The 26,804-nt window shown below is 39.4% G+C and overlaps 1 protein-coding gene across 1 annotated transcript in view; it reads right to left on the bottom strand.

Moving 5' to 3' along the window:
• The window catches only part of rorb (RAR-related orphan receptor B), a 262,305-nt gene extending 237,908 nt beyond the window's left edge, over positions 1 to 24,397 (bottom strand). The window contains exon 1 of the mRNA XM_043712184.2: positions 24,069 to 24,397. Within this exon, the coding sequence (XP_043568119.1) occupies positions 24,069 to 24,075 (7 nt within the window). The 5' untranslated portion in view covers positions 24,076 to 24,397. The remainder of the gene's footprint in view (positions 1 to 24,068) is intronic.
• Between the last annotated feature and the right edge of the window lie 2,407 nt (positions 24,398 to 26,804).

Genomic DNA, 26,804 nt, shown 5'->3' on the forward strand with positions numbered 1-26,804 from the left:
CGAGAGAGAGAGAGAGAGAGAGAGAGAGAGAGAGAGAGCGCGGGCGCGAGCGAGAGAGAGAGAGAGAGAGCGCGGGCGCGAGCGAGAGAGAGAGAGAGAGTGCGCGGGCGCGAGCGAGAGAGAGAGAGAGAGAGAGCGCGCGGGAGCGAGAGAGAGAGAGAGAGAGACGGGCGCGAGCGAGAGAGAGAGAGAGAGAGCGCGCGGGCGCGAGCGAGAGAGAGAGAGCGCGAGAGAGAGAGAGAGAGAGAGAGAGAGAGAGAGAGAGAGAGAGAGAGCGCGCGGGCGCGAGAGAGAGAGAGAGCGAGAGCGAGAGCGAGAGCGAGAGCGCGCGGGCGCGAGAGAGAGAGAGAGCGAGAGCGAGAGCGAAGGAGCGAGAGGGCGCGAGCGAGAGGCGCGAGCGAGAGAGAGAGAGAGCGCGGGCGCGAGCGAGAGAGAGAGAGAGAGAGAGAGCGCGGGCGCGAGCGAGAGAGAGAGAGAGCGCGCGGGCGCGAGCGAGCGAGCGAGCGAGAGAGAGAGAGAGAGAGAGAGAGAGAGAGAGAGAGAGAGAGAGAGAGAGAGAGAGAAGAGAGAGAGAGAGAGCGCGGGCGCGAGCGAGGAGAGAGAGAGAGAGAGAGAGAGAGAGCGCGGGCGCGAGCGAGAGAGAGAGAGAGAGAGAGAGAGCGCGCGGGCGCGAGCGAGAGAGAGAGAGAGAGAGAGAGAGCGCGAGAGAGAGAGAGAGCGCGGCGCGCGAAGAGAGAGAGAGAGAGAGAGAGAGAGAGAGAGAGAGAGAGAGAGAGAGAGAGAGAGAGAGAGAGAGAGAGAGAGAGAGAGAGCGCGAGCGAGCGCGAGCGAGAGAGAGAGCGCGGGCGCGAGCGAGAGAGAGAGAGAGAGCGCGGGCGCGAGCGAGAGAGAGAGAGAGAGAGAGAGAGAGCGCGGGCGCGAGCGAGAGAGAGAGAGAGAGAGAGAGAGCGCGGGCGCGAGCGAGAGACAGAGAGAGAGAGAGCGCGGGCGCGAGCGAGAGAGAGAGAGACAGAGCGCGGGCCGCGAGCGAGAGACAGAGAGAGAGCGCGGGCGCGAGCGAGAGACAGAGAGAGAGCGCGGGCGCGAGCGAGAGACAGAGAGAGAGCGCGGGCGCGAGCGAGAGACAGAGAGAGAGCGCGGGCGCGAGCGAGAGACAGAGAGAGAGCGCGGGCGCGAGCGAGAGACAGAGAGAGAGCGCGGGCGCGAGCGAGAGACAGAGAGAGAGCGCGGGCGCGAGCGAGAGACAGAGAGAGAGCGCGGGCGCGAGCGAGAGACAGAGAGAGAGCGCGGGCGCGAGCGAGAGACAGAGAGAGAGCGCGGGCGCGAGCGAGAGACAGAGAGAGAGCGCGGCAGCGCGCCAGAGCGAGAAAGAGCGCGCCAGAGCGCGCGCCAGAGCGAGAACTCCAGATTTGAGCTTCCCACTTTGCTCAAAACATAGAATGTTTGCTTTCTGACCATCTGACCCAACTAACCGCTGGCACTTGCTATATATGTGAAATTGATGTCGTATGGTGCAATACAGCAACATGTCATGCTTGTGACTGTCCAATGCTTCAAATTATGACAAACCCCTGCATTGCGCTCTACATTAAAAATCAATTCAACCTATGGAGGCTGCCAGACTCCAAGCAATGATAGAGTACTAAGAAAGTCAGCAAAGACTCCCCGTGGCTGCATGGGTTTCCTCCAGGTGCTCCGGTTTCCTTTCACACAATCCAAGGATGTGCAGGTTAGGTGAATTGGTCAAGCTACATTGCCCATAGATTTCAGGGATGTGTAGGTTTCATGCATGAGTCAGGGGTAAAATTAGAGTAATTGGGTAGGAGAATAGGTCTGGGTTGATTACTTGGAGGATCGGTGTGGACTTGTTGGGCCAAATAGAATCCCTACAGTGTAGAAACAGGCTATGATTCTATGGCTTTACTGGTCAGTGCATTAAGTACGAGAATTGGGAGGTCATGTTGCGACTGTATAGGACATTGGTCAGGCCATTTTTGGATTATTGCATGCAATTCTAGTCACCCTGCTATAGGAAGGATATTGTGAAACTTGAAAGGGTTCTGAAAAGATTTAAGAATGTTGCCAGGGCTAGAGGGTTTAAGCTATAGGGAGAGGCTGAGTAGTCTGGGACTATTTTCTCTGGTAGACAGGCAGGAGGCTTGAAGAACGCAACAAACCAGGCAGCATCAGGAGGTGGAGAAGTCGACATTTTGGGTTGAATGCTTCTTCAGGACTTGGCGAGAGTGTAGGGGGATAATGCAGGTGAAGACAGGTAGAGGGTATGAGCTGGCTGGTCAATGTGAGGAATGAATCCAGTTGGTGTCTGGGAGAAGTGAAAGGAGGGGGAGGAGAGGTTATTTGAAATTGGGGGAGAACACAAATGTTGACTCCTCTGGGCTGCAGGCTACCCATGCGGAAGGGGAGGTGTTGTTCCTCCAATTTGCAGTGGGGCGGGGAGGTGGGGGGGGGGGGTGGGGGGTGGGGTGGGGGTTGTTGGTGGGGAGAGTGGAGCGAACCAAGGACTGTCAAAGGGAAATGGTCCTTGTGGAAGGCAGAAAGGGGTGAGGGGGGGGGGGGGAAGGATATTTTTGGTGGTGAGGTCTGGTTGGAGTTGGAAGTGTTTAAGGATGGTGCATTGGATGTGGAGACTGGTGATTGCTAGGTGAGGACAAGGGGGACTCAGTCTTTACTCAGGAGTGGAGGCTGAGTGGTGGCCATAGAGGTTTATAAAATCATGATGGGCATGGTTGGGGTAAATAGACAGATAAGGTGTTTTCCTTGAAGTTGGGGTGAGGTGTTGGAGGGTTGGTGCTTCAAGTCCACAACTAGAGGGAATAGGTTTAAAATCTCTTTCCTCTCACCTTAAAAAGGGACTCAAAAGGGCAACTTTTTCAGACAGAGGATGGTGCGTACATGGAATGAACTGCCAGAGGAAGTGGGGGAGGAATGTACAACTACAATGTTTCAAAGGCATCTGGATGGATATGAATAGGAAGGGACTTAGAGGGATTATGGATAAATTGCTGGCAAACAGGATGAGATTAAGTTAAGATATCTGGTTAGCATGGATGAGTTGGACTGAAGGGTCTGTTTCTGAGCTTTACATCTCTATGCATGTATGTTCCTTTATGCAAAGCAACCTGGCATAAGCATTCCAGAGATAAGTGTCCTTGAGCTCAAAACAAAAATCCTGAAGGACTGAAGCGATGTGCAAGTTGGTGCAAAAGCAGCCAGGTTATGGAAAGGCTGATCATTTGTTGATGCCAACTTGCATGGCCAGAGGTGGAAGAGGATGGTGTCCATGAAGCATGCTGGAAAATGGTGGTGAAAATGCAGTTGTCTGAAGGCCAAGAGATACAAGCAGTGAACTGTTGCCACAAGGTAATTGTGCTACTTTCAAGTCAAGAATTGACACTATCTGGGGAAAGGAAGGAAGTTTGGAAGCTGCATAGAAATGAAACAATAATAAAATGCAAATATAAAGATAGAGATAATTGCTGCTCATTAATGAGATTTGCAATTTTCTGTTTAAAACTTAAGGGGGAAAAGTGGAAAAAAATCTCAATTTTATTTCCCCAATTTTCTCATCTTTGCCCTTGCCTCTCAAGAGGAGTGGAAAACTTTACTAAGAAGAACAAAGAATTAAAAGGTGCTTTGCAAAAGACCTGGGATTGACATAAGGAGACCTTTATATGCACAGAGTGAGTTGTGACCGGGAGTATAACGAAGGTATATTGGAAGCAGATTCAATAAAAGGATGTTTCAGAATCCCTAGAGCACAGGAGCAGGCCACTCGAGTCCATGCAGATCCTACAAAGAGCATCCCACCCAGGCCCACCCACCTAATCCCTGTAACCCTGCATTTCCCATGGCTAATTTAACTTGCACATTGCTGGAACACTATGGGCAATTTAGCATGGCAAACCTACACATCTTTGGACTGAGGGAGGAAACCCACAGACATGGAGAACGTGCAAACTCCAGACAGATAGACAGACAGAGTCATCCAAGGCTGGGATTGAACCAGCCTTACTGGCACTGAGACAGCTGTGCTAACCACTGAGCCATCATGCTATCCATAAGTACTAATTGGATAACTTCACTAAAACATCAGTGCAGGGATGCTAGACTGAATGACCCCCCCATTTGTTATTACATTTTATGACTGTAATGGTCACAAGTGCATTCTTCCACACCAAAAACAGTTTTACAACAATTCATGTTATCTAATTGTGTACAATGATGACAGATTATGCACTAAAGGGCTCCTTGAGTTGATAAAACAAACTACCTTTACTACATCTATCCAGATTTTCTCATTTCTGGGCATTCACAAGCAACCTGGAACTAATATACAGCAATGGATAATTTAGATGGAAACTAAGAAAGTTAAACAGCAACAGAATAAAAAATGGAAATGGGATGGAAAAATGTCATTCTGACAAACAAAAATTGCGAATAAGATTAAGTGTTAGATATTCCTTGGTTTCCTTCAAGCCATACCTCTAATTTTTTTTTAAACAGAAGAGGGACTTTATTCTACAGGGTAACTGCCATTTCAAATCTAGTTACTCCAAAATTATGCTGTTTAGATATGTATCACTGGAAATAACAATTAGCTGGTGTGTCTTGTTAAAATTTTAGCACATTTTGAAGATAGAATTGAAGGGGCCGTTTTATTATTGTGGTTTGCTTCATGGAAATGGAGTCCATGCTGTTGCTCACTGTCACACTAGATACTAATAATTGGGATGATGGAAAGAAGATTAGTGATGATTTAGTCCTGTGCTTAATCTTGTGCTGCTGGACTGGATTTGTCCTGGGGAATCGATTCTCATGTTAGTTTTGATTTTTATTAAGTTAAGATGCCAAGAGCAGCAGGTGAAATAGTGACTGGATTGTTTCCTATTAAGGGGGTGGGGTGGAGGTTGAAATCAGTATAGGTCTGGATGATGAGGAAGAAAAAAATGAACAAACCCCAAAAACAATTGGGAAGCTGGTGTGCTGGCAACATTAAAAATGAAATTAGGTGTAGCATCTGAAACAATGGGAAAACCAGAATAGTGAACTTTGGATAGAAAGAAACAAAAGTGTAATGCAACGAAATGTTGCCATAGAGAATAAATGTAGTGAAGTATTAATTACTAAACAAGAATTTTTAAACCAAGATTAAATTTGTGGGGGATTCTCGATAGAAATTCACTTGTTAAAAAAATCCAGGTTCTCAGTGATCTATCCAGAGCCCTTGTACTCAAATGAAATTTTAAAAACGCTGTTGAAACTTCTTATAAGGCTACACCAGCCAAGATAAAATAAATGGATTGGACAGAGTTTGAGACTATATACAATCTTGGTCACATGAAGGATTCCACTTTACTGCCTTATTTGTGGATCATGCCTTAAATCATTGCTGCTACATATCAAGTTTTGTTCTCATTATGCCAGATGTATCCTCAGAGGAAAGAACTTCCATTTTGCAATGCCTTTCATACGTTTAAGATCTCTCAGTGCTGTACAGCCAAATATTCGTGTAGTGCTATTACCTTTGCTATGTACACAACATTTTGTGTTAATTAATGCGATGAAAACATCACTGGACAGCATTTATTGCCCATCCCAGAGTGCTCTAAAGGCAATTAAGAGACAATCACATTGCTGTGGGTCTGGGTCACCTATCGGCCAGACCAGGTAAGGGTGGCAGTTTCCTTCCCTGAAGGACATTAGTGAACCAAATGGGTTTTTCTGACAAATGACAATGGATTCATTGTTAATCAGTAGATTCTTAATTCCAGATTTTTGAATTCAAAATTCCATCATGTACTGAGGCAGGATTCAATTGCAGGCCCTTAGAACATTACCTGGGTCTCTAGATTAACAGTCTAACAATACCACTAGGCTGTCACCTAGTGTGGAAACCATTTGTAGAGAGGTACATGATCAATTAATCCATTTTGATGGTATTGCATAATGATTAAAATATTGGCCAGGACTCTTGGCATAAATTTTGCTCTTCAGCTGGTACCATAAGGATCAAATACATCACCTGGAACAGACAGATGAAGTGTCAAGTTAAGCTCTCAGCTGAAAGACAGTACTCCTCAGGAGTGAATCCATATTTCAAGATTTATGCCATTTTCCACTTCCACAGAGGTTATGGTGAATTAGTTTTAGAGTCTCTGGGACCTCATTGAGATTGGTCAGGAAATATAATAGCAGCTGAATCTACAACTTTTGCTTTCTGGGTCACCTAAAATATGAAAGTTACCATTTTAACGGTTGAACCCACAACCTTCTGGGACAAAGTTACTATGGACTCCTAGGTCTGAGATATGTAGCATCATTCTTCAAGTATGGTTCAAAGTCAATGTTGCCTAGTTTTTAATTTTGAAAATCAGTTTTACCTGTGAATGGTTCAAGATATATCTTCACTATTACTCTTCCAAAGCTTTCATGTGATCATGCAGTTCTTTGAATTCTCACGTTGCCTGTTTGTATACACACAGGAGTCAACTCACCCATGACACTATCATTGTATTGTTCAATGGTTCGGTTGTCCGAATGTTCGATTGTGCAAGTATCATTAAGGTTAAAAGGGTGTGAGGGGTGGGGACAAGTGGAATTGAGAATAAGGTAAAACAAAGTGGAGAGAGAAGCAGAGTTAAACGAGACATTTCTCCACCTTTCAGATGCTGCCAGACTCAAGTTTCTCCAGTACTTTCTGATCTTATTTCAGATTCTAGCATCTGCAGTACATTTGGTTTTAATTAAATTTAGAACTATTGGTTTTATTATAAGTTTCTACTGCAGATTTTATTTTGAAAGTAAAAAAAACTAATTCAGAAAACACTTTCAAGACAATTAAATCCTTTCAACTCTTTAAAGCACTCAAAATCAAAACATTTCATTCAAGTACTTCATTCTTTAATGAAAACACACTTGCATTGATAGCCCCACAACGACTCAACCACTTGAAGCTGTCAATCAAACTGAACGGACAGGCCCCCACATGATAATGCCTTTGTATGGAATCAACCACGCAGCAGTAATACACAATCAAGAGAACTCACAGGCTTAGGTCAGTCAGAGTTTTAAAATCACTAAGTAGCTCGCTAAGTTATTTCACTGGACAGTTAACAGTCAACCACATTGTATGTATGTTTTAGAGAGTCACATGTACTCCAGAACAAATAAAGATGGCAGATAGGACATTAGAGATCCAGCCAATTGCTGAGAACTCTGGCATCATTGATGGAATCAAAAACAGAAATTGCTGGAAAAGCTCAGGTCTGGCAGCATTTCTGGAGCAAAATCAGAGTTAACTTTTTGGGTCCAGTGACCCTTCCTCAGAATGCCACAGATGCTGCCAAACCTGCTGAGCTTTTGCAGCAATTTCGGTTTTTCAGTTTACAGCATCCCCAGTTCTTTAGTTATCATTATTGGCAGGCTTTATAGTTTGTTACTTGAACTTAACTTTCCCCACCAGCTATGTTTTCATAAGATCAGCCTGGTTCTTTGGATTACTAGCCCCTAGACATTACTTGCAAGGTGTTGGCATATTGGTAATTATTTTATTTTATAAACAGCAGAATTTAAAAAACTTCATGCAGAAGGTTTAAATGTCTGAAAAGCTAAAAAATTCCACAGCATCGATTGATTTTTATACACGTTCGTGTTTGCCCTCAATCCTGAAGGACTCCTTACCTCTCTCAAAGGTGCCTTTGAACCTATCAAAAAAAGGGAACTCTACCTCAAAATTGCCTTAGACCTTTAACGCAAAGCAGGTCAAAATCCCATGTTTCATGCATTCAGCATGCTCCTAATGAAGATTTCATCTGTTTGAAGGCAGCTGTATTTCAGTATACACTGGTTTCAATGATCCATGGATGGGCATACAATAACCCATTCTCCTGGCATGAATGACGGATACCAGGTTCAGACACAGGACTTCCAGAATTGGAGCTTGCATGCCGTTTTGGCAAAATCAGAGACACTTACTATTCTAATATAAATTTAGACCTTAATTGTTTATAAGTCAGCGTGCAGCTATGATGACTTTGGACAATATAGTTAGGGAGTTTGAGGAAATAGACCAACTGAAAAGAAATAGTGATACCAGACAAATAATCAGAAACCTGCTGCCTAGGTGCTACAGGGATGTCAATGACTGTATTTTAGAATACTCTGAAAAAACGTTCTCTCTGATGCTGCTGTTTCAGTGCAATGGGAAAAGCAAGCACCATGTTGGCCCTGCTGAATCCTGCATTGATCTTCATCCAGTTGCGTTAGTTGTCAACAAATAGGCTTAAAATGGAAATTTTTCATGTGCTAGCTTGGAGAAAGGCAGAAGTATTATAATTGGGTTTAAAAAGGAGACATTGAACTCTGTGGTGAAGTTCGACAAATCTTGAAGAGTGCTTCACCTGAACTTGTAGGTAGACATCTTCTTAGTAACACATATGTGGCAGAGATCCATTGTTATGTACTCTTGCATGCACACTTTATTCATCATCTGGTGGGAAATCAGAGCTTGGAGTAAATCTGTCCCTTGCAATGACATGTATAAATCTTTAAGGGATCTCTTTGGAATAATTGATACCCTGAAGAAATGTGTATTATGAGCATTTTAAATAGGAAGTAGAATTCTTGGTTTATAAATAAGATTATAAAAACTGGTGGGTTGGGGGGGGGGGGAAGGCATGTTTAACTTTGCTGTAGACTTAGCCACTCAATTGCAACCCAGACTCCTTTCAATGTGAGGTGAAGCAGCATGTGACCAATATTGGTTTAGCAAAATCTGGCCATGTGTAAAAGTGGTTTTGTACTGCAAGGCTGATTCATGTCCTGAAGCAGCACACACCAGGGTCAAATCTTATTTGGTAAGAATTCCTACCATATGAGTTCCATTGCAGTTCTGCATTGAGGTGACACAATCAAAGGCAGCAAATAGTAGTCTTGTGACATCCTTCTTCTCAAATTTATTGTAAAACAATGGTGATCATACAACTTTAACATGTAGGCTTTGCAAGAGCTTTGGAGGAAGCAGGCAAAGCCTTGCATGATTTCCTAATAGGAAATGTGTGTTATGTCCATATTGAATTAGAAAGTGGTCTTTTAGATTACAGACAAAGCATCACTCATGCATCGAAACGGAACTGGCAATATGGGGGCAGCTGGTTACTCTAGGGAAGCACCTTCAGGATTCTGATAAGCCGGTAATTCTGTAGACTGCATATTCTCATTTTTTGCTCTTAGCCCATGGTGTAAGTGAAGATGTTGTCAGACCTGCTGAATAATGCATCTGCAAACTCCTTGATGTAGTTATGCCAGTCTGGAAAAAGCCAGATGCATGAAAATTGAAAGCTATGCTGACTTTGAAAGCCTCTGGCTGTGCTACATGGATGTAGTAAAGTATGCAAATCTTCCTGAAAGAGATGTCATAGCATGGAACAAAGCAAAGAGGTGCTGTGAGAGCTTCTTCAGACTCATTTTTGCTGACATTAACTTGTAGTTGTGCTTGGCAGGTCAATATACAGTGAAATGAGAGACTTCAAAATTTGCCATCTGATGTTTTGGACATTTCAGCATGGCTTTTATGAAAATGTTTTTTACCAACTGCAGCACTGTATACTAGTTCTATAGAGTGGTGCAAAAAAAAAAGTCAGAATGTTGTAGATTGAAGTCAATTGGACAAACAATTGTATGTAGTGTACTGGCTAGCTTGCCATAGTCACTGGATCTCTAATTTTTCTGTTAGAGAGTTTCACTTTAACAAGTAGCCATTAAATACATGGCATGAAACATGGCATGAGAAGTGCACATTAAAATTATGGATTTTGAGCTTTAGGAGAGCCAATTACTGTAACAAAACAAAAGCAGAGAAAAAACAATCTGCAATCTTGAAGTGCTGACAGTTTCAAAATGGTTACATTCTTCCACTGCTGTGGAAGAGAAAAGTGATGAGACAATTGGATATTTTTTCCCCCCACTCACCGGCAAAATTATGAAATAGCTACTGTACTGAACAGAACGACTGAGTAAATAAGACACTTTGAACACTATTAATGCTTACAAATAAATTATGTTCAGAGCTGAGAGGGATACTTGACTGTTTATGATGGCAACGATACATCGAGTGGAATCATGAGAATTTGGACAACTCAAAGTTGATCTAAGAGACAGAATTATCTTAGGCATAAGAAATCTTGCTGCAAGAGAATGTCTACTAAGCGAAGAGAATTGTATTTGAGAAACTTGACAAGTGCAACAGATTGGGGGTTATCAGCTAGAGTGTACTAATGGTAGAATGGAGAGGCTTTTCATTATGCTGACTCATTCCAGGCTGAATGAGAACACATTGAAGAAAGAAGAGAAAAGGAATGTTTGGAATGGAGTTGCAAATGTTGCAGTGGGCTGATCAAGGACAGGGGCACAATGTAAATAGAGTGGAAGGCATCACAAAAAGAAAATGAAGTGTTTATTTTGAGGAAACGATGTTGTAACTGCAAGAAATTGAATGAATTTAAGTATTAGATTCCCTACAGTATGGAAACAGGCCCTTCGGCCCAACAAGTCCACACTAACTCTCCGAACAGTAACCCACCCAGACCCATTCCCTGACCTTATCTTTACCCCTGACTAATGCACCGAACACTATGAACAATTTAACATGACCAATTCACCTAAACTGCACATCTTTAGATCATGGGAGGAAACCTGAGCACCCGGATGAAACCCACACAGACACAGGGAGAATGTGCAAACTCTACACACAGTCACCCAATGTGGGAATTGAACCCAGGTCCCTAGCACTGAGACAGCAGTTCTCACCACTGAAGCACCATGCCACCCCACTTTCATGCAAGTGTAAACTAGACTACAAAACTGGCTATGAAAGAGCAGACAATGATTCTGACAAATCAAATCTACCTCAAAAATAGATTGGTACCATCAAGGTTAAATGTGATCAATTGATTGGAGGCTGTTAGTATTATGGCCACTGAAGGAGAGGTGAGAAGCAGCAAATAGGAAATGGTAGATAGGCACCAGCACTACCTGAATGTCACAAATTCTCTACCATCTACCTCTACATGACAGAAGGTACAGAGGCCTGAACACACACCAGCCAGTTTCGAAACAGTTTCTACCTGACTGTTTTTAGAATACTGAACGGACTCGAACTCTGAGCATTTGCCTGTACCTGTGATTTTGTTTTTGCTGCTGTTTACCTATTATTTACTTCTCTATGCTATTTAACTCTGATCTGCCTGTATTGCACACAAGACAAAGCTTTTCACTGTGCCTCGGTACTCATGACAACCAATTCAATTCATTCATTTGTGTAAAGTAATTCAAGGGGTTGATCAAACATTGAAGCCATACGGCTGTAAACCTAAAGTGGCAGTGAAAAAAAGTCACCAAAGTGATCATAAAGAAATCAAGCAAATTCAGTGCAGATTTGTGCAATGCAATCGTGAAGTGGAGAAATATATCCACTGAAAGTGTGAAACGTAGTCCAATGCGATGATTAATGTCATATTACACTGATATTACTCTTCCAATTGCGAAAAAACTATGAGGCCAGAAGCAGTAACAAGCAGGAGTGACAAAATAAGATGAAACATTCAAGAAGCTTGACACCATCCAAAACACCATTCCTGAAGAAGGGCCTGTGCCCGAAACGTCGAATCTCCTGTTCCCTGGATGCTGCCTGACCTGCTGTGCTGTTCCAGCAATAAAGTTTCAACCATCCAAAACAAAGCAGCCTGCTTGACTGACACCATATTCACTTTGTCCACCACCAATACTCAGTAGCAGTAGAGTGTACCATCCATAAGATGCACTGCAGAAATTCAAACAGCCTTAGACAGCACCTTCCAAACACAACCACCACAATCTAGAAGGACAAGAGCAGCAGATACATATGAACACCACCTGCAACTGCCCTTCCAAGTCAAAAACAATCCTGATTTAGAAGTACATCACCTTTCCTTCAGTGCCAATGGGTCAGAGTCCTAGGATTACCATCCTAACAGCATTATGGGTCTTTCACCAGAGCATGTACTAAAGTTCAAGAAGGCAGCTGACCACCCACATTCTCAAAGGCAACTAGGGATGGACAATAAATGCTAGCCCAGCCAATGACACCAGTGTCCCAGAAGTAAATAAAATAATAGAAGGCCAACCTTCGCTTTGAAAAGGTTGCTAAATCATTGCTAGAGTTGAATTTGAGGACCAGTCCAATTACCAACATTTAATGCTGTCAACAAGCGTCAACCCACATGACAACTTAGGTTTTCAGAGTAGTTACCCCCTCAAATTATACACAGTAAACATGAATGACTAGATAAATAGTCAATCAATCATTGACATATATACCCAACTGGAGAAGCTGTTCCTTCACTGTGGACAGTTACTCAGGAAAAATGTGATCAAAGCATCTGCAGAGTATAGAATGACCATTAGTCCCAGATGTTCATCATTCTCCAACAGAAAATGGATTAGCTAAAACAAAGTAATTATGGAAATAGAATGCACCAGAGGAATGATATTCAAAAGAAGACAGAAAAATAACCCAGGAACAAGCAGATACTAAAATGAACAGCCAACATATACCATTAGAAGACCAGTACAATTTAATGATTTGGCGATGCTGGTGTTTAACTTAGTAAAACTTAAAGATTTTTGCATAAAATGCATGTGTGTGAAAGAGGACCAGATTAGATTTAACAAACAGTTTGAGGAATTAGATTTTTGTTTTGCCCATGTAAATCCACTGACTTCTGGCTGCAAATAAAAGTGTGCGCACATATGTTTTAAGGACATATTTGGAGAAACAACTATACAGGGTTCTTGCTTGCAGTTTGCTATAAATTGCTTTCACATAAGAAGTAGTTGAGCAACATCAGTAAACAATTCAATGCAGTACTGAGGGCCTACTGCTTTATTACTACAAGTATTATTATTCTAACAAAGTGTTAAATGTCCACCTGTTCATATGAAAGCAAAAAGAAAGATCAAATGGCAGCAGTTAATTTCTTGTGGTGTTCTGACTACCAGTCATCCTGCCAACAACACTAAAATAGGTTAGCCATCTACTCATTTCATTTGCTGTTTGTGGTACCTAATTATGCAACACTGAAGCTTCTTCATTATTTGCAAAGTACTAAGTCTTAATGTAAACTTGAAAAAAAAAAATAATAATCATGGTTTTACCATTTGAATTGTTCTGGCCCTCCACCCGATCAGAGATCTCCCCTCAAGTTTGTCCCTGATCCAATCTTTCACTTAATCAAATGTAAGGAAAGAAGTTTTGAACGAGGATCATTAACTCAAAATGTTGACTTTTCTCTCCACAGATGCTGCCTTACCTGCTGAGTATTTTCAGGTTTGTTTCTAAACTGTGTTGTATCTAAATGCATAATTAAGAGTATTAAAGTTTCTGCTCTTCTGTCAGGTCTCTTCCCATACCAGTACTCCTATGGCAATAAGGAAAGAGTACCCCTTAAATGTACGAGTTGGCCCCATAACTAATTAGCCATATGACGGAGTGAATTAGTGAGTCCAGATGAAGGGCTTTTGCCTGAAATGTCAACTCTCCTGCTCAGATGCTGCCTGATCTGCTATGCTTTTCCAGCACCACACTCTCTACTCTGATCTCCAGCATCTTCAGTCCTCACTTTCGCCTGAGTGAGTTAATGGTCTATTTTCACCATCCAGTAATTTTGTTAGGTCAGGAAACATTGTTTGTGCATTTGGTAACAGTACTGAACTCCTGGCATATCGCCCCTGAAAAAGGGTGGTGCTAGGAATTTGTAGGCTATAATTTGACGGTTTATGAGGAAGAGTGTTAGAAAAACAAAATAAAAATCAAATTAATAGAGTAAATTTAGTTGTGTGTCTTGCAAGCTTAAACCTATCCTATCCTTTCTCTTCAAACTCTTGAAATCAAATTGCTAATATTGTGACAGACTCACTGCCAAATTATGATGGAACATATTTCAACCCAGAATATATCTTTAAGCAGTATCTAAACCAAAAACAAATTGGAAGATCGTTAGTACCTTAAAGGTTTCCTGCCTCAGTGACACTCAGGCAGTGCATCAAAGAATGAGGAAGTTTATCAGGGGAAAAAAAATTATAAAAGTAGTTACATAGGCACTTGAAATGCCATACTTTAAGGTTTTGTGGTAAATGCTGGAGGAGTGTAGATTTAGAGTGGAGTTGTTGTTTTTGTCAGGCAGATTTGATGGGTCAAAGGGCTTCTTTTGAGTTTACAAGTCTATGAATATTCTTTTCCATTCAGAAGCTCTTGAAGAATGCAAGAATTTAATTTTGTTGAATTAAAAACATTTATCCCCATAAAACAATTTGTCTGACTGAATGGCTGGAGTGGTGACCATTGACTTAATGAAAAAACTTACGGTTCTAAAATGTCAAAAAATCCACAAAATTAGAAATCAAACTCCTGGAACACCAAAATTTTATTTTTCAATTTCTATATCAAAATAGCACAAAGGAAATGGCACTTCAATATTCTGCAAATAAAATGATGATTATTTCTGTTCTGAATTAACTGAAGAACCTCCTTTGTAACTAATAATTATTCACAACAGTAAAAATTAATATTCCAAAACAAATGCAACACATCACCATGCAAGTAGAGTCTGAAATTGTGCACTATTTTATATTTGGGCAGAAACAGTTTTATTACAGGAGAAACAAAGCAACAAACGAGGAATCAATTGTGCTTGGTCATGATGATATTGGTCCAGGGATGCCAAGCACAATTTAGCATTTTCTCCAAACTTAGCAACTCTGACAATTCAACACTGGGGATGTGTGCTATATTACTGTTTGAGATTTGTACCCATCAGCTTTGAGCCCTAAAGGAATGTTGTACTAAATGAACCAAGCTGTTGCATATGATTTGGAGTTGGAAAATTTCAGCACATGCTGTTTATTAATGTTATAATCATAAGTTTATGTGTTGGTTTGGGTTTGGTTCATAGCAGTTTGAAGATGCCATACATCAGACTAAAAAGAACTGCATGTGTCCAAATTCCTAATCTATGCTGCTCCATGTCAACTGAGTCTACTGTCAAAATTATCCTCAGACAGCAAGTGTAAATTAAATCATTATTTCAATATTTAAAACTCACACTGAAACTAAAATGCCATAAGCAAGTGGACTTTTGACATAATTACTGGATTATACAGTTGATGTAATGCATTTTTATTTTACTGGATCCCTAGGTTTATTTATATCTAATGTGGTGATGAGCAATGCATTTGTAACAGCAAGTACTTGGTTCACTGTCAAAACATGCAGCCTCTCAGAATTAAGACACTTCTCATCCGAAACAAGCCAGGAGCTAGCCAGGCAAATAAATTCCCCAGTGTAATGCAAACTTACAGGAGAAATTAGATATTGTAACATTTTTTACTTTCAGGAATCTATGGAACATGGAGCTATTTATTTTCTAATTGTAAAGGGAGCAAGCCTGTTTTAATATTGTCTTCTTAGGAAGCACATTTGTAATAGAACCTTGTTTTCCCTCTTGATCAGAATGCATCTCCCTAATTTTCTGCAGATCTACATGCGGAAAGACCATATTAGGATACTGTATTCTAAGAAAACAAGGGTTCCTTCTTAGGCCTACCTAAACAATTACAGCTCAGACTTCCTTCACTTTGTTGTAACAGAGTAAAATTAATTTGAAATGGTGACATGGGAGATTGCACATGTTGAAGTTGCTCTTATTAAAAAAAAGATTGACTTTCAAAAAAAAAAATCAGCTGACACCATTTGTTAGAGTAGGGCAGATTATACATTGATTGACAATAATTCCATTAGTGACATAGCTGTATAACAATAATGAACTTTACAAAACAGGCAAGTTATTTTTCATTTGGATATGTATTTGTTTATCAGCAAAACCAATGAACTTGGTTCTGTAGGCAGAATTCTATGCCCAGGAATACTTATCAAAATAAAATATTCACACTGGAAACATTCAATTATGGTCATTTACAACAGAATAATTTTAATCTGCTTACCAGTTTTGGAACACTGACACCAGTGTTTCGAAAATACACTGTAGTCTTCAACTTCAATAAATTAGGCATTGCTTACAGTCATCTACTCTGATCAGATTTGTTACTGGAAGTCTCATCACATGAACTCTGACATCACCAAGTAACTTAACTGTTTGTTATTATATAAATATTGGGTATGACACAAACAACTTTTCATTGGGCAAAGAAAAATGCACAATTCTTTGAATAGATTTATGGTTTTTGTCCTGAGTCTCTGGAAACAACGTTCAGAGTTCACAAGATCAATTGTTAATTGCTGGAGACAAAGTTATTATTGGAGAGTTGGAATTCCTACAGTTAGTTACTTTATGGTGTTTTATTTCTTTCAACATCAATTAATGTTTGCATACTTTCCACATGTACAGTAACTATTAATGGAACTGATATCAGATTAAAAGAATCACTTGTGGAGCTTAACTGTAGTTCCACAGAAACATAGGAAATAGGAGCTAAAATAAGTAATTCTGCTCTTTCCACCTGCTCCACCATTCTGGATGATCATTCAATTCAGCACTTCCTACTTTCTCCACGTATCCTTTGATTCCTTGACCCCTAAAGATCTATATAGAACACTTGAAAACATTTGATGTTTTGACCTCAACTGCTTTTTGTAGCAGAGAATTCATGCTGATTGCTCTCTGGGTGAAGAAATTGCTCCTCATCTCAGTAACCTTCCAATGAGAATTAGAAGTCAGGTGAGCATGAGGAGGCACTCTGGTTTTTAAATTAGAGAAGAATAAAGAAAAACCAAAAAAAAAGTCTTTTAATTCTGAAGAACAAGATTGTCTGTGATTCAATGAGAATTTCAAACCAGTGAAATGGAAATATCATGTTGATAATCTTCCAATATTAAAGGTCTCAACACATGGGTAACATTAGTGGGAAGAGATTCAGATTTGTTTCAATGAGAAAATTTGAAAAAGTTATATTCCACAAACATGGTCACTACATAGTTTAGTTAAATTTACCAAAGATTACAAAACAAAGATATTTGGGATTGACCCATTCTAAAAAAATTCACAACTTTTGAATTTTCACTTAAGAAGAAAAAGAAACCACTGACATAAAAAGGAGTCAAGTAATAAGGCTCAAGTTTTTGACAAGTTGTTCACTGCACAGCTATCAGATACAGCCGATGCAAGGTGTTTTTCACAAGGTAAAAGAACAAGCTACAGTTCTCTTGTGTGTAGCACTAACAGCCAACTCAAGAGAATGGGTTCTCAGAACAGTTTATCAACTGTATCTGAGTCAGGCACCACTGCCAGAGAGAGGCCATGCAGAGAAAGATAGCTGAACAGAAGGGAAAGAATACATTATACAGGAACTGTATGAGAATCTAGTAGTATTAGTTTACACAAAGATAAAACATTTTTAATATTATGTCTTGTTAACAAGTGATGATTAACAATAGTCATCCATCATTTTAACTGTACAGCAAATACAGTAAAAGTCCTATTGCAAATGTTTTACCATTTCTGTTATCTAAAGTAACAAAGGATCATAAATATATGCTCCAGAGACTATAATGAATATTTATAAAGACAATTACATTCCAACACAATCAATACTTAAATGAATAGCCTGTGGTCATGTTAAATCTCACTGCCATATAGATATCAGCATTTTGTACATAAATGGGAAATATCCCCAGAGCTGAGCAAACTGAGTTAAAAGATTATCTAACAGACTGACCAGTGAACAAATATTTTATGAAATATGGCTTTAAAACCAAGTTTGCAGTTTTTATTTTAGACTACTAAATGTTGATAGCTTTCATTATTCTGGAAAGGTAGCATATTAGCTACTTGACAAAGTTTGCTGTAACACAGTTGCTGAACCTTCCCAAAAAGCAAAGATTGAGAGAGAGTGTAAATGTGTGCCTTATTTTTAAGTATTACTTGGAATTTATGATTCGCTCTAAACATTGATGTATAAAAATTAAGAATTTGCTTTATAGTGGTGATATAAATTATTCTCAAATTGTTGTATTTCTTTAAAATCTCTACCAATGTTGTAAATGAGATGTCTGGCAGGTGGCCTCTATCTTGATCTTTCAAGAATATTATTGTAAAGACAGCAAAGCAGCTACAAATACAATGAAACGACAGAGCAATACCCTTATTGTGGTCTTTTTCGTGAGTAAAATGTTGGCCCTGCTTAGTGCTATCTCCAACAGCAACCCACCCGAGACTGAGAACTCAAAGGTTCGGTTGATCACCAGTGCAAATTCACATTACTCCACTCAGTGGCGCTACGCATTGGTTGCACAGTTGTTGCACCACTGAACTTTATAATTTTCAGTTGTAACTATCCAGATTGTGTTCAAGAAATGATTCATTTGCTTGGTATTTAGTCATCTGCAATGTTATACTGCAAACTGTGTACTAGGTTCCTACAGGAAAGTGGTTAAAAATCATTGAAAAATGGGAAGAGGGAAGATTTTGCAGTTTAAGAAAGGTGTTTACTTTCACTTTCCAAGTTGCTTGATAAACACATACAGATAGTTAACATGATCTGTCTCCAGGAGTAAACATTCCCTAATACAAATTATTCTGATTTCATACATAGAATATTCTGAGAGAATGCTAAAAATGAAAAAAGTACGCTATGGATAGATTTTACCTACAAGACAATTAGACTGAAGAATGGTAGAAGCTCACAACACAATTGAGAAGTATTTCACATTTGCTGCTTATCTGATCATTTAAATACCTTCTGTTGCAATGCTGGACACTTTTCATGTAGCATATAGATTAAATACTTTTTAAATCTAAGACAAATTTTCAACTTGCAAATTGTTTCTGAACAAAACAATTAAGTATAAAGCACAATTCCTGGGTAAGTAAAATTCTATGATTAGTTATTCTTTCCTGGTTTGATTACATTGCAAACTGCATGTCGATAATATTTCAGAGATCATTTTAGCTATGTTAATCATCTTTATATAATGGTTTTCTAACATATGAGGGGTCTTGGTCACAATTTCAGAATAATCCTTAAACGTTGATGGAAGTTCTCCCATTGCATGATAAGGAGAGGTAGTGCAACAGTGATCATTGTGACATACATTGGGAGGTAAGTTTTTTGATGCTTTAGGGTAAACCACGACATTAATTGTACATATAACGGATGTTCATCTTCTACTTAGACACATACTGATACATGCCTACACCATTTAGTGGAAGTTATATTTCAGGTAAATTAGCATTAATTTACAAGATCTTTGATACATGCAGGAATTATTTGACACATGCAGTTACACCAGTACTAACTAAAGGAGACAAGTTATGTATTTGTTGCTATAATTAAATATCAACTTACACATTCTGTTTATCTATTGGGCTACATTTACTTTTAAGTACAAAATTATATGTTCCCGATAGATCTTTGGTTCAGTTTTAAAACCACGTCTTCCTTCAAATATCTTCCAAATGAATAACTGAGAACATAGTAATAGAATCTATTAACAATGCAGCCATAATCATACCTGATTATAATCATGCAATAATTTATTGAAAGATAAAATTAGCTAGAATAAAGAAAAACTTGATAATCTTGAAATTAAAGAAAATTATAGCCAAGTTGCATTCAAAAAAATTTATACTGGAACTTCATGAATCCCCAGGTCATTAAGATATAGAAAAAACAAGCCTAGGTTAATCTGGATTTAACAAGTGCAGATGCCATTTAATTATGGAGAGAGCAAGGGACTAAGAAATAAGGTGGAACATTGTTAGGTCTTACATGGAAACATTTCCACATATCAACACCTCAAAAAGTACTTTTAGTTGGGACGTGCTAAAGGATATTTGCTGTCGAGGAGAGAACAATATTTACACAAATAAAATATAGATTCTCCAATATATTTTTTATACAATGGCTTTTATTTGTAAAGAAATTAGCAGAATTTTCATATGAGTAATTGATAAAACAAAAACTTCACAGCCTTCTCTAGAGTAGGGAAAATCTGAAAACAACCCCTAAAATAATGTTGCCAGGCCTGGCAACAACCATGGAGAGAAACAAAACCAATGCTTTGAGCCCGTCATGATACTGTGTTACAATTGAAAGATGATATAAATATGTTTATTGATCTTCACATAAAGATGTTTCAGAAAAATTAAAACTGAATGTGCAAATACTGAACAGTGAATAGAAGCTAGAATATTTATGAGGCAGGACATGCACAGAAAATTATTTTCAACAACTTCTGAAAACAGGGCGGGATTTAATATGGTGAAGTGATTTGAAGAGCGGATTCCTGACAACAGGATAGAATGGCTGCATAATTGCAGCTATAGGTGAAGTAGGCAGAGTAGGAAATGAACACAGGAGTTGGTCTTGAATGTATGGGATAGACAGCAAGTGTGGAGCAGAGGCAGAAACAGAGAGACAGACAAAATAAAAATGTAGCCTGGGTGTAATAGTTACCTTAGTAGCTGTGAAACATTATTATTATCATCAGTCTAGTGCTTGGCATGGGAGTTTCAAAGATAATTATTCAATGTTTTTTAAATTCCTGAATTATGGCACAGCAGAGCTCATCCAGTATTGTTGTTAGGCATAGTGAACCTGAGTTTAATAAATCAAACACTGCCAAGTTTTGAGTAATTTGCTCAATCATTAGAACCTTGGAGATCTGAAGATTTGAATAGCCCTAACAAAGAACTATTTTTGCAGCTTTTTCCACACCTGTTTTAGGACACCTTTCTCTTTGCTTTATCGCCTGATAGCACATTTTGGTCTAGATGTTCTTTCCATTACAATTTGAGTTTGTCATTGAACAAGCTGTTTGAATGTAATAGTGTGGCTAGTACCATTTATTAAATTGACAAAATTGGTAGACTAATGAAAAGGCTCCGCTTTGCTAATGATTACTTTCTCACAGCAATTATCAAATACTCGTCCTGCAATATCTCCCACTCCTCTACAAGTGTGGGGGAAAAAATGACAGCAGATTATCTATAATACCTTCTATTGAGTTCTCTAGTGCAAGTCTATTAGTGAACTCATAACCTTCCTTTCTGTTGCCTTATCATTGAGGTTTTGGCTTCTCAGTTTTGCCCTTTTTGAGGTCATTCTTTCCTGACTTTCCATTAAAGATGTGAATACCCTTTCCCTCATTTTCTATTGACTGGAAATCTGGCCTCTTTTCATTTCATTACTGAAACTGTCCTTGTTCAGTCCTCTGCTATTGAGTTCAGAACCTTCTTTCAGCAGATTATAATTGGGATCTGATTTTTCTCTTATTGTGTGGGACAGTGGCCTTTACTCCACTTTCAATTCTTTTGTAATGTTACCACATCTTCTAATATTAGTTCAATTATGCCTCAAAAGTGGTGAAGGAGGCTTTCTTTTTGAAAACCACTTTCCTGTTCTCACCTTTCCTGTTCCACTCTACCCCCATTATAATGCAGTGTTTGACACTCATGCATTTTATAATGGGGGGTATGTTATGTCATAGGACAGGACTGTCACTTTCATAACACGAAATATAAAAATTGTTGAGATGTGATCCTTTTGCCTTTTAACATGAGTGTTACAAACAGGAGCCAAAAGCCATGTAACAGAGGTGACGTATAATTGAAGTGATCATGATTTTGCATTTTGCTGTCATCTTGATTCCACTGGTCATATTACCGTTTGTTCCCCCTCCCCCTTTCTAACCTCCCAAACATACGCTCATTATGTTCATTTAATTTCTGTACTGCCTCTGGTGTAAGTTGATGTATAGCACATCTGGCTTCTACTCCACGTTTTCTGCTAATTATCAGAGCTGTTCAGTGGAAAAAAATCTACTGCCAAATGATGTTAAAACAATCAACTTTGAGGCTTCTTGCTCATTTACTTTAGGAGGAAGATAATCTGTTGTGATCAAATGGCACACTCAGGGCACAGACATTTGCCAACACCACTGTAAAAGAGGACAATCACTATTAAAATTCTGCACACATTGCTGACTAAATTAAATTTAGGGACACAAATACCAAAGCTGAATTTTTTTTTGCTACTTTATTTTACTTTTCGTTTGCATTTTATGTAGGGCAAGTACATAAAATGCAAATGAAAATTACTTGCAAAATTTGCAACTACTCGCTTTTACGTCCATTTACAAACAAGCTAAGAATACGACTTTTCCCATGGCCCATTTTTTTTCTTAGCTAAGGTACACTAAATGATGGGTGACTTGTTTTTTTTTGGCAAATTTGGTGTTAAAACACTGAAAACAAAACAAAGAAAGTGAACTCATTGGGATCAGCAAAACATCTCTCTTGCAAAAAAAAACTTTAAAATATCGCACATAGCACTTTATATAGCTCACTATGAATTCCAGTCCAGATTTCTTTAAGTAAATGAGAAGATGAATTCTAATCGCCAACATTTGCTGTGCTAAGGAGTGTGGAACACAAAAAAGGATAAGCGACACTTGTTCAAATTTTCTGAAAATGACTTTTTGCAGTGTATCGCGCTGTTATTTAGTACTTTTAAATAATGTAAATCAACGCAACTTGTAAGGAATAAACTTCATCGGCGTTAAAAATAAGCAGAGAATAAGGTTGCGAGACGCGCCGGTTTATCTCGCCACATTAAAGTGGACCAGACCCAAGTTTCTACTTTCAGTTATTAAATAAGCGGACCTCGAACTACAAAGGAACTAAATTGTCATCTTGTAATGTACCCCGATCTTAAAGCAGTTGGCGTGTATCAGATTTTGTCCCCGACTCATTCCCAGTCCTGGAACTTGCCACAAATATTCTCGGGTGCACTTTACAACCACAGTGGACGCTGGACATCCTTGTATCCCTCGCACAAGATCAGGACGCAACCTCAAATGACCAGCAATGCAAACGGATCTAGTGTAGCTGGCTGCTGTGGTGTTTTTTTTGAAAACATGACAGCCTTCGTCAAATAATAGTTTGCTGATATTATTCCAACCACAGCCAATATACTGCCCCCGATAAAGCTCTGATCCGATTCACATGACAGGACGACACGCTGAGTGGAGTGGGCTGCCTGTATGTTTCATGTGTTGGGGTTGGATTGCTATAATTTTGTTTGTTTTGGGGGAGGTGGTGAGGGGGAGGGGGGGGGGGAGAACCGGCTTCTAGCAGCATCTTGACGGACAGAAGTAGGTCAGTGGAACACATGACACCGGCTGACTGTGGACACAGCCTCTGCCAGCACCTTTAACAGTATACAGAGCCCCACAGCATCCTTTGCACTTGACCGTCCATTGAAACATAAGGTGCTTGATTCAGTGTGGAGAGCGCATGCTGGATGTTTCATGTAAAATTAAGAGTATGCTGGCTGAGTTACCAAATGGAATTAGACACCTTGACATATGCCAACAAACCAAAATATCCACTGCCACATTGTTTACCATCTCCTGCTGCATCTGCCCTGTACTAATCACTTCTGTTTGCAACTGGATCCAAACTGCCCCAAAATCTGTATTTTCATTATTAACAGTTAATGTTGTCTCACCTTACAGCCACGGAAACACGCCTCAAAGCCAAAATGGCATAAAAGTTCTTGCTCAGGGAGAGAGAATGCAATCAGCGCTGCTTTAACCCGCTAAAGCGAGACAGGCGCTGGATGGATGGCTCGGAGCACTGCACTAGCCTGCTGTAGTAAACAAAACTGTTATGACAGCTTGTCCAGCTCCCGCCCGCTGAACTCACCAAATCTCAGCTAGAACTGAGCGTATTGTCAGCGAGCAACAAAGTTTATGTTTACGAAAATAACCCCACATTGTTGTGGAGAGCGCAGCCGCTCAGACCTTAAGCATCGCAAAACCAGGAAATAAAAGTTTCGAACAACCATCCATGCAAGAGGCACATTTTTAAATGCAGATTCCCACGATCCCCGCTCCCCACCCCCTCCGAAAGTCGGTGTGTACTGCGCGATCGTCCTTGCCATCTCTCAGCTGTCACAAACATTTGCCCAGCAGCAACCTCCAGGCGATCTCTTACCTCGCATGGTGGCGACTTCAAATGGAAAATGATCATGAATATATATCAAAACCCAATCCTCGGCGAGAAAAGCGGCGGCGGCTAGAAGGCGGTAATAACACTGTCAGGAGGTTGCTCTCCCACCATTGCAGCTTCTCTCCTTCAGTGTGTCATGACTGTTCCGCTAGCGCTCTGTGTCTGAATGGAAGCATGTGGCCTTTCACATGACATCTGCGCCGTTCATCCGTATGTGAATTTCACTGGCACCAGGAGAGAGTGAGGCTTCTTATAGCAGCCAGGATGACTCTGTCACTTCCAGCTCCTCCTACGAACCGTCGCCGGCCAATCACTGCCAAGAGCACACAGGGAAAATCGACAGTAAATAAAAAAATCGCATTGAATATAAAAGACCACTGTAACCACCACATTATTTTCACCAAGGTAATCCTAAACAATAACGAGATAGTAGACTATTTCGTCCACACCTCACTTAGAAATTTACTGTTTACTGTGACGATTATTTATTCTGAAACACTTATTTTAAATGCGTTTTATTCTAATTAATATAGACATGATCCATTCACCAGTTGTATAAATGCAAAACAAAAACTCTAATCCAGGCTATTAGTGTTCAGAAAACGTAATTTTCAAGCTGTTTGTTTACTTTACCTTCGCTTTGTAAAACTGAGAAATAATTTAATTTAACAAGTGTTAGCGTGTGGCGTACAACTGCCTTTAGAGTGAGTTGAATAGTTAGTATGGCAGGTGTTTTATGCACCTGTGTTCTCACAACATAAGAAATTCAGTAAGTAGGCACTAAGGATAATTTTTCATGTTGTTGATGAAGATAAACTGGAACAACATTATGCAACTGTTAAAATGCAAAATGAGAAGATCGAAATCAAATAATATTTAAATAATGGGCTTTGTATACTGGCACGGATCCAAATTTTCACATAACCAGAGAAGGCAATGCAACAACGTGAGAAAGAAACTGCAAATGTGTAAACAAAATCATTATAGCAACTACAAATATCAATAATAGAAATTAGTCCGTTTTAGTTATTAAATTCACGTACTTATTGGTAACACTACATTTTGATTACATTATAGATAAGATTTTACTTGCAACTTCATCGTTTAGCATTCATTGCAAACACTTACTTTTCCCATAAAAATTGTCTTATTCACTGAATAGAAAAGAAAAAGAACGGGCATTTCACAACTTCAGATGCTGTAAACTTTCCTTTAAAAAAATACTTTATTCACAAAATGTGTAAACAACCGTATTTGACTTGAATAGTTCAGAATTTGCAACTTCTCTCAAAACCTCCCTCATGTTCCGCTCTATACCATTCTCATAACCTTAATATTTACAAATTACATTCCAGGCCAGAGATACAGCTTGAGGGCAAAACATTTCAAATTGGCAATTACAAAGTTCTAAAGTGCTTTGAAGCTATTGAAGTATTCTTGAAACGTAGTTACTGTTGTAGTGTAGGAAACATGGCAGTAATTCACTAGGCTCCACAAATGGTAATGTGAGAATGGCAAAACAATCTGAATAACATGTTGTATGAGGGATAAATATTGGCTAGAGGACAGGGGATATCTCCCCGACTTCTCTTAAATAGTACCATGTGATATTTTGTATACACCTACAAGTCAGGTGGACATTGATTTAATATTTCATCTAATTAGCTGGTAATATGAAAACTTCTTTGCACAAATTCTATTCACATAAAGTGTTAGAAATAAACGTGAGTAGTGTTGCGCTGAAATGCATACATAAAGAACTATGAATCAGCTGATAGTATAATATTTAAAAAATACAAATTTTAGTTTCCAAAAATGTAGACCAAAGAAACATATGAGTGCACTTGGATACTTCAATGTGTTAAAAGTACTACAAAAACTTGCTTTGTTTTGGTTTCAACATATGTTACTGAGAAAAAATCTGCTAAAGTATTGTAATTTTGTTATGGTTGAAATAGTGTGTGAAAGAAGATGCATTAGGGGACCAGTTGTTCATTCTTCCGATCTGATTGGTGGAAAAGAGAAAGGAATAAAGCTGGCTGAAACCTGCAACAGCAGCATTCATAATACTGTCACAGTTCTTCATTTGTTATGCAACCACTGTCCATACTATAGACAACTGTGCTTTCTTTAAAAAAATGTTTGGGAAAGGTGATTCTAAATTGTCAAATGAACACAATAATGTGACAATAATGAACCTTTAGTCATGAATTGAAAACAGGCAGGAGTTTTCTGTGGGTTGTGCCATCTTTCCAATGCAGTTCACTGAGAAACAGCTAGAGTGCAAAGGATTGTGAAATTTTAAGCACAAATTGCATCCAGTGGAAACTGAGTTTCTTTGATCTTTTATGTTTGTTTAAAACACCAAGTGCTAGAAGCTGAACCAGACCACAAACTGTCATTCCACCATAATAAATGAATTATCATAGTAAATTTCTACTAATTTTATCTTTTGCAGTCCTTCACAGAGAGTCTTAAAACTTTTTTTTATCTTAAATGGAAAGGCTCAAATAGGAACCCTTTAAACTCTTTTTGTGTATTAACTCAATTTTGTAAATTACTAAGAAACATTTTATTCTACATTGGAAACTAACTACAATTACAAATTGAACTAAGTTTTGCTTTTTGACTTTTAACCTAATTCCACACAACTTTACATCTTACTGCATTTTACAGACAACACAGAGATTGCAGCATAGGAATTGTAATGTGGGCAACAAC

Source organism: Chiloscyllium plagiosum, unplaced genomic scaffold (genome assembly GCF_037043375.1).
Source record: "Chiloscyllium plagiosum isolate Xiang-an unplaced genomic scaffold, Cpla_swu_hap1 HiC_scaffold_2, whole genome shotgun sequence".
NCBI classification, from domain to species: Eukaryota; Metazoa; Chordata; class Chondrichthyes; order Orectolobiformes; family Hemiscylliidae; genus Chiloscyllium; species Chiloscyllium plagiosum.